The 9,403-nt window shown below is 38.0% G+C and overlaps 1 protein-coding gene across 1 annotated transcript; it reads left to right on the top strand.

Moving 5' to 3' along the window:
- Positions 1-4,432: 4,432 nt before the first annotated feature.
- On the top strand, positions 4,433-8,923 carry fgf5 (fibroblast growth factor 5). The gene is made up of 3 exons (XM_052040646.1): positions 4,433-4,703; positions 5,795-5,898; positions 8,573-8,923. Exons 1-3 carry the CDS (start codon positions 4,433-4,435, stop codon positions 8,921-8,923), a joined length of 726 nt encoding a protein of 241 aa, XP_051896606.1.
- Positions 8,924-9,403: the final 480 nt, after the last annotated feature.

Raw genomic sequence — 9,403 nt, 5'->3', positions numbered from 1 at the left:
TTGTGAATAAATTTAATAGAGCAATCATATAATAAGAACAATAATCAAGTTTAATTTTATTTTGTTATTTGATGTTTTGTTTTTATTTGAACTGTTCAGTTGAGCTTCTTCTATGCCTTATATTGATTTTTTATAGTTCACATGAATAAGGCATTAAGAGTTTAAACTGATGCGTAAGTTGTCTTTGATGATTGATTTTCCTTAACACCCTCAAACAGATGCAATATTATTTGTATTTGCACTAAAATGGAGTTGATAATACATGTTATTTATGTTTTAGCAGTTATAACTTTCCTATATTCCAACCTGAGAGAAATTACATAAAAATAGCAGGCCTGTTTTATTAATTGGTGTGACAGAGACAGGTTATTTACCAGATTTGATTCATTAGATTTTTATAAATTTGGGCAGTCAATCATCTATTAACAGATGTTCTTTAAGCATCTGTCAATAGCAAAGACCCCAGGGTTTTTCTAGTGAACATCTTACTTCAGAAGTCAATACCCTGCCATTCGTTATGTCATTATCACCAAGCAGGTGTTGATCATTTAAATTACCGATAAGAAATCCTTGGGATTTATGTATTGACATCATCTTGTCACCAGTCAATATTTTGATTGACAGGTGTATGTCAATAATCAGACAACAGGTGCAGTTTAGCTAACCTGTCAATAGCCCTAGAGATTTTTGCATCTGGCTGTAAAGTATTAGGCAGTGGGAAATGTTTTGGAAACACACAAAGGGGAACAGATACTGTGTACTAAAATGGAGAAGATTTGCACGCACAATTGCAAAATGTAATGTTTGAAGGAATGACAGAGCAGACACCCAGTTATTTACTCAATGAATATAGAAATTCTGAAAGTAGAATTTTATGAGCTTAATTGCAGGTCTACAAATGTTTTAAAAAAAACAAGTTTCCAAAAACAGTTTCTTCCCTTTGGAGAAAATGAAGCATGAATAACCATTTGTTGAAATTAATTCACCCTGGAGTAGTGCAATATGACATGGTGTAATATTGCTCAGAGTGGAAATTAATCTGTTAACACTTTTTCCTTGATCAGAATAGCCAAGCACTGTGATAATGCTGAGCTAGTTAAGACAGAAGAACTTGTTACATATAGAGATTTGATAACTTTGCCATCTAGACCCAAGGAAGTGAAAATGAAAGCTGTACTAATGAAAGATAGGGATTTGCTCTGCAATTACTTTGCCACTTTTTCAAAGTGACTTTTTTTTTGCAGCAAAGCAATACAAAAGTAAATAAATCTAAACCAAAGGCCGACGTGACTCTGGAACGCAGTGGAATTAAATGGTGTGAGATCCCTGAGTAACTTGGCCTCGCATCCTCCTAATTTGATGCATCCGATCTATCTGTCCAGCACAGTATGAAGCTAGATTTCAAGGGTACTCCGTTATAGGCACAAACGCACAGATATCTCTCTTTGTGGTTTGGGTGCAATTCAAAACCTGCCATTTGTATTCTGTAACTATCACTTCTCAACTTGAATATTGACTGGACGTCAAAAGTACTTAATTGGCTGTAAGGTGGCCCGAGATCATGAAAATCACCATATAAAAGCAAATGCTTTCTTTCTTTAACTGTACCCACAAACATAAGGATCATGAAACTAAAGCAATGGTAATCGCACTCAAACGTTTTGATGAATAAGCAACATAACTAGCTGCAAGACATACTCTGACACATTTTTCAGACCCAGACTTTTTTTGTTTCTTCTATTAAATTTGTTGATATAAAAGGAGATGGCAACAATTCTTTTGAAATTCTTCAAATTTTATTAGCTCCTAGAAGTTACCAGAAATATTCCAAGGCCTAATCTTAATTGCATCTACTATACCCATGTGATTTGTATACCCGCCACACCTACAGCTTTATGTTACTTTAAAAGAGATTGTCACTTTGTGCCAGGAAATGGCCGGTGTTCTGCATTTAGCTCACGCTTGGTATTGGGTTGAGGCTGCTTAAACTAATTCGGGCAGAAGACAAAGGGCTTTATCCTATCATTCTGGTATCGAGTGGCAATAATATCCAGAGCAATGTTTTAGTTTGCTGAATCAGGCAGTCTTTTTATCCGGTATATGCAGTTACACATATATCAATTTGAATGAGAATTGAAAACCATAGCAAAATGTTAGGCACAATCCTTTGGAATAAAAAAGGTCTGAATCCTTTTCAAGGTAGCTGCTATTTTTTCTAATCTGTATGGGTTCCATTCACCAAAAAAGCCAAATTTGCCATAAATTTCCTCTCATTAACTTTGGCCCGGTTGTAATGAGTCACCGTTTTATTTACTCAAACAGGTCGAAAATTAAGATGAACTGGATTAGATATTAGATCAAAATATCCAATCCAGTTTGTACCTGAATTTTTAAATAACATTTTGAATCCATGTTTTTAAATGAAACTTTGTGAATAAACTTTAATTTCAATTGGACGTATGTGTTAATTTAAATTAATCCCCAGTACGCTTTACAGTTCTTAAGCGTGCTGGGGGTTAATTCAAATTAACACATACATCCGATTAAAATCCAGGACAATTGGAGTTTAACATACACAGCATACTTTATCCAAATGGTTTCTTTTTGTTGTTAATGAAAAATTAATCAAGGTCGGTTTTTAAATGAGATTTTAAAGACAGGAAAAGTAGGGGAAGATACGTGGCAAAACTCGAAAAAAAGGACACTATAGGAAATCTTGCTTTCTCGGGTTACTTGATGAATGCTAGATTTCGTGTCATTAATCATTCTTTTTTCCTCATTTTTAGTTCAAATGTTAAACCGTGTCTGATGTAAGCAGAATCCTCAAGTTACAGTTCTGAAGAACGATCATATTGTTAAAGCGAATGGTCCAAACATTTACAATCAGATCAAAAACATTCAATACATGACACAATGGGCAGTGGTAGTTTTTATCATCTGGTGTACTTGTTGACCAGTGCTTTATGGCCTGTGTTCTGGAATATCCCGGAACCGGGATGCACGAATGCATCGGTTTTGTTTGGCCAAATGATAGTTCGAAGATCACTCGATTTACTAAAGAAAACTTAATTCGGGCTTATTGTCAAATGAAAATTCGAAAGTAAACGTTGCACCGTCTCACACTTTTACCGTTGTTCATGCAGACGCGTATTCTCCTGTTCATTCATTCACAGCCCAGCCGCAGACTGATTCTCCGCTCGTGTGCATTCCCTCTGCAGGCGCTATGTCCTCCCACTCTCTCACTTTTACATACAATCATAAGTTCTAGTTAAGATGGCTTGTCATTTTTGATTTTAGTGAAAAATCAAGAATGAGAGGATCTCGAAACCAATTCTAATTTACCGCTAGGACTTCTCCAGGTTATCGATGTGCCGATCGGTCTGTTTCCTGGGAGGCAATGAGGGTCAAGGATTTTTAAGAACACGCCTAAAGCTCTTTTGATTCGAGTTGGAACCACGTCTTACTCCCCTGCTAACTAAATTGGAATGACGATCCCCAGTGGAATATAGGTGCGCTCTTGATTGTCCACATGCTTCCATTAACGTGCAGAATGTGATCGATTTCACACTGCTATTATTAACGTCGCAAGCACTGGAAAATGTGAAGTATTTTTTATTGTAAAATATCGACTGATTTCATACATGCTAGATTATAATCAGATAGCAAATGAACTGATTATTTTACAACAGATTATGCTTACATTTTACTTGTCACAAGGGCTACAGTGTCGAGTATTGTATGTCCAAACTTCTTGACCTGTATTGCTGTATTTAAATTATTCTCCGCTGTTAATTAGTTATGTGGCACAAACCTGCATATAGAAAACTTGTCGATATCGATCCATTGAGTAAAGTTGCCTTTTTATTTCATACTGCACTCTGTGGCCATTTATATATCTGGCTGAAGTCTCTAGGGAGCTCATGGGTCATGAAAGATCATTGCGGTTCTTGGTTAAGAACCATTAGTTCACGGCAGCCTCGAGTTTCGGCATGAAATGACTCATTCGGTTGTCCCCTGTGGGACCCATTTCTGATTGTTATGAATTATTTGTAAGCTCTCTTCCACCACCCCCCCCCCCCACCCCACGATTAAAATTAGCCTCGTCGTGCGTGAAGTCTGTGCAGATGGCGTCCTGGCATTTTTGATATTATTGATGCCACTTTTCTCTTAACGAGTAGTCTTTATATTTTATATTGGACGCGACCATGCCCATTCTTTGGACACTGCAGGATGAGAACCCGTCGTTCAGATCACAGGCATGCATCTCGCAGTGAGATCATTTGTGTTATAAATATCTCCGTGCCAGCAGTAGCTTTTGCATGGAAATGCCTGGCGAACACGCCACAAACGGTCGGCAGTGCATGGAGCAAAGGATCAGCAAAATGCGGGCATTGTCCTAGCAGCGAGCACTGCGGAGAGATCTGCTGGAAGAATGCGCCTTCACTTCCTCCTCCTCTTTTTGAATCACGCTGTCCATTTCGCTTCGGGCCACATCGAGCAGGTAGTGTCCGCAGAATCACTCCAGGGCACAGCAAACGAGAGCTCTTCAGCCATGCAGAGCCGTAGATCACTAAGGAACATGTACCAATGGAATAGGTCTGGGCCGCGCACTGGAAGACTCTATTGTAGAGTTGGAATTGGTTTTCATTTACAGATTCAGCCTGATGGCAAAGTCAGTGGCTCGCATGAAGCCAATCTGTTCAGTAAGTGTTTGCTCTAAATAAGTTCACGTGACAATAGCAGACCCTATTACATAAACACAGTCAATCATAAATAACACAATATGGTCTGATTGCAATTTTCTATGGAGAATTATCATAGAATTTATGCTTGTGCATCGTGTTTCATAATAACTTCTCGCTGCCTATCTTTTTGCATGATTGCTTTTATTGCAAGTAAATTGCTTCAACCACCAAAATACTGCGCGTTTTGGAGGTCACGATAGGGTACACATATGTGAGAACTGACAGACTTGTTTTGTGTAAGGTAATAGCCAACTAAATATTTTAATTTCCACCAACTTGCTTGTCTGTATGGGTTAGCAGATATTAAATAAACACCGACACGATTGTGTTTGTTTTAATATTGCAAGGTTGAGGAAATATATACAATATTTATAGAAAGTGAATCTATAACGTCTTGAAGCGTGATATGGGCATATAATCACTATTATTCTATCTCCACTTAAATGGAAATGCTGTATGTTTGCAAAGCTATTTTTGTTTTAAAGATCGATTTTATGATTAGTGATTCCGGGGACAGGTTGTCTGGTCTATGCTTCAATGTGGTCACGTTAAACTGCTAAGTATGTCGGTAACAGGTGCAGGCTAAAGGGAACTGAGTGCTTGGAGTGACTGGGTTAGATTTGGTGTGGTCGATTTGGCCGGTTATTATCTGGAAATAACATATTTCTGAATTTATGATGTCTATAAAGCTTGAAAACGTCAAGAAGCAGAAATCATAGGACTGATAAGAAAATCATAATTGTTCAAATCTTTCTATAGAAATCATCTCTAATTTTAAAACAAACTGCGAAGCTCCGTGATCTGCAGTCTCGCCATATCAATGTCATAGTATAATCCATGCAAAAATAATAAAATAATAAAAATGGCAGTATTTTATAATATGCAGAGCAATTTTCGTATTTTACAATAGTTAAGACTGTTACTGGACTCCTCGGCATCAAAAAGTGACCGCTGAGAAGAGCTTTAAACAAAGCCTTCCAGCAACAGCCTTTAAGTAAATTTTAGAAACTCGACATTAAAGTATCTTTCTTGTGAAATTTCACTTCCAGGTATTTTGGAAATATTCGCCGTGTCTCAGGGAATTGTAGGAATTCGTGGGATTTTTAGCAACCGGTTTTTAGCGATGAGTAAAAAGGGGAAACTCCACGCTACGGTGAGTATTATAAGAGGTCGAAGGCGTTTAAATTTGCACGGGGCCTAGAAGATAGATTATTCCTCAAATGCCCGTGCACCGTGCAAGGGTAAATGTTGGATGTGAATTGTACCAACCTGTGAGATGCCTGCAGCCGCTCACTTTTAAATGAACTGCTTAAAACGAGATTTAGTTTCCAACAAGAAAGTGATTGAACACCCGCCATTGAGAAGACATCTCTTTAACATCCATTGCTTCCACAAAGTTTCGCAGTCCACGATAAATCATCCAAACACAACGCAAACGTAAGAATTAAAGTGAGGGTATTTCTGCTGACCACTGGCAAGTCATCTTCTGGTTACTATTATATTTCACCGTGTCATACTTTACTCTGTTAAATAAGCAAGATCTGATGCTTCAGTTGCACGCATGCATCCAAAAGCATGAACTTTGCCCGTGCTTTTGATTGAAAGGAAAACAAGAATAACTCCCCTTCCCCACTAACTGTAAGTTTTCTTTCTGGTACTGTGATCAACTCGATGTAAAATCTCAAAACCAATTCGTTAAAGGCTGGCTGATTTATTACATGCGCAAGACAGGCAGCGAGGTTCGCTCATTAAAGAAATACAGAAAAAATATCTGATTACATAAGGACATAACGAGATATTCGGGTTGAAAGCAAAACTTGTAAATATAAAGAAAACGTCTCGAACAAGCTTGCAGTTGAATGCTATTCAAGCCGTGAAGTTGTCCTGCCACCCCACTACCGTCTTTCAAAATAGGAACATCTACCAAGTAATTTCAGCAATTCTTTGCTCACGTTGCATTCCAATCTAAACTACGTTGAACGATACTGGATGAAATTGCATTGTAAATTCACAGATTTGATGGGTCGCTTTCGAATTACACCACATAGATAAGATTTGTTGTATATGCTTTTACCATCTGTTAACTTTATCAATGTTGAAATTGGCAAACACCGCACGTCGATTTAAGCCTCAAATTTAAATTATAAGAGTGATTTGTTTTCATATGGCTCTAGGTCACTTTGCGAAACGTTATCTAGATAATGATCCAATGTATTTACTATTTAGCATTTGTCCAACATTGTCAAGGATCCTAACGAAATTAAATCATTGGATTCTGTCGGGGATTCTAAGCATACAAATTGACATTTGACCTAAATTGCCTTCTGTTGGTGCTACTAAAATTAATGCAATCAATGCTAAATGACACGTGACTGCCTACTGGTCATGCTTGGGTGAAGTTTTGTGATTGCTTAATAAGTTTCGGAAGAACATCGTGAATCTTGCGCCCGTCAGTCAGTATGGGTCTTTATAGAACTCCGTGTGCCCACTTTCAGCTGAAGCGAGATAAAAGTCAATAGTACAACTAATTCTGCAACCCTGCTGAACCAATTCGTGTATTAAGTTGTAACACTGTTCCAGTTCTTCTTTCCCTTATCTTGACTAGTCGCCTGACATCAGTCTTTTTTTCGCAAAATACAGATGGCAACGTAATTAAATCAGTAAGTGGGTTCCAAGGATATTGTATTCCAGCATTTACGTGTCCTAGCAATTATCAACCGCCACACAGAAGAGATTTTCTTTTAATTCCTCTGGAGGATTTGACACATTTTGAAACGCTGCAATATTCACTTCACATTAATTGCAATTTTGACTGCCTCGAGCGTGGAAATGGGACATGTCACGCAACGATAATTTCGTACAGAAGTTTAACATAACTTCCCTTTCTAAATTTGACCTACAAACGTAAAACTAAACTGCTAAATTTCATCAAAATTCCAAAGATTTTATTAGGCATTTTCCAAAGTGACTGCCACAACTGGAGATTGGCAGACAATAGTTGTCATTAATGTTTGTTGTCTGGCCTCTGGAATTTCATTACAAATTCAAAGAGCTTCAAAAGAAGGCTGAGACAGGTGCACGAGGTTATATAGATGTAATTTCTGATATCTATTAAATTGTTCTAAGATTACAAAAAGGCACAGCTACTGCTACAGCAACAGTTTCCTAAGACTATTGCCAGATGTATACTTGTATATTTTCACAAGTGTTACATTTGATCAAAACTATCTCTACGCTAAATATTTTAAAAGATTTACGTATCTGGAAAAATGTGAAGTTGCCACCGTTTCATTTTCATTTTATAAAGCTTTAAAGGTACAATTTCGCCTACCGAATCCCGCAATCGGCTTCTGGTTTGAAGTTCTTGTCTTTCAGTAGTCTTTTGATGGACACATTCCAAAGCAGCCAATTGTTGTAGAGTCCTTGAGCTAATTGCTGTTGCATCTACGGGTTCTGATGACCTGAAACGTTCAACGTGTTTCTCTCTCTACAGATGTTGACTTGCTTATCGGGTATTTTCAGCATTTTTTGCTTTTTATTGTAAACTTAACAGTTTATGGCAGGTCAATTCGCCCTCAAAGATACTCTTAAGGAGAAGCTGGTTAAATACTTCAGGGAGAAAGGAATCGAAGGCTAAGCTGGTAAAGCGAGGTGAGATTATTGGCGTGGAGCATAAGTAACAGCACAGACTGTATGAGTCCAAAGGCTTGTTCCAGTGCTGTACTTGTCATTCTTTGTAACTGGTATGACTATTATTGGTTTTGGTTTTTGGTTGAGATATCTTAACAAAACAAAGGTTAATTTTGTTTGCGCTGTTCCTCTTGTAGACGAAGTTTACGGCTGATTGCACTTTCAGGGAGCGATATCAGGAGAACAGTTACAACACTTACGCCTCGGCCACTTACAAGAGCGAGAACGGTAGCCGGGAATGGTACGTGGCTTTAAATAAATGCGGCAAAGTTAAAAAGGGGAATAGCCCGCGGGTGAAACCTCAACACATTTCCACACATTTCCTTCCAAGGTTCAAACAGTCTGAAAAAGAAAAGACTTTCAAAATTACTAAAAAGATTCCAGAGAAGAAAACGCCACCCAAACCTCCGAAATCTCCTCCTTCTGTAACGGCCAGTAGGAAGTATGTGAATGTTGTCAAATACAGGCCAAAATTTCGTTTTGGATAGCAGTGCGTGGATTTTGCTCTTTTTATTTGCTTTGGGGGTCAGTGAATTTGGTGGAAAGCAGTCGTGAAACAACGATGATCACTGGACTTCCCCAGTAAGGCATGCCATCCACGAAACCCAAAGATCGCGCCCAGTACTGGCAACGTGAACTAAAGGTTTTTCATTGTTATGGGTAGATGCTGTATCAGCATTGGAGATGGGAGACTCAACTGAAACGTAAAAACAAATGGGGGTGCAAGAACATTTCCCGGTTTATACTCAAGCGTTAACATAGTGAAGATAACACCTTTTAAATGCATTCGTTTTAATTGAAAAAAAACTTTCTGTTGGTGTATTTCTTCGAGGTAGATGTGCTTTTCAACAGAAAACACAAAGAACTATCCTGTTTTCTTCCTGGCATTGAAGAGGTTTTGAAAGATATCAAATCCTTTATTTTTAAGGAGCATATCCCCTTTCCTAGAAACGTGCAATTCTTGCTCT

Source organism: Pristis pectinata, chromosome 2, assembly GCF_009764475.1.
Source record: "Pristis pectinata isolate sPriPec2 chromosome 2, sPriPec2.1.pri, whole genome shotgun sequence".
Lineage (NCBI taxonomy): Eukaryota > Metazoa > Chordata > Chondrichthyes > Rhinopristiformes > Pristidae > Pristis > Pristis pectinata.
Note: the sequence above shows the minus strand (reverse complement) of the source record. Positions and strands in the feature narration are given on the sequence as shown.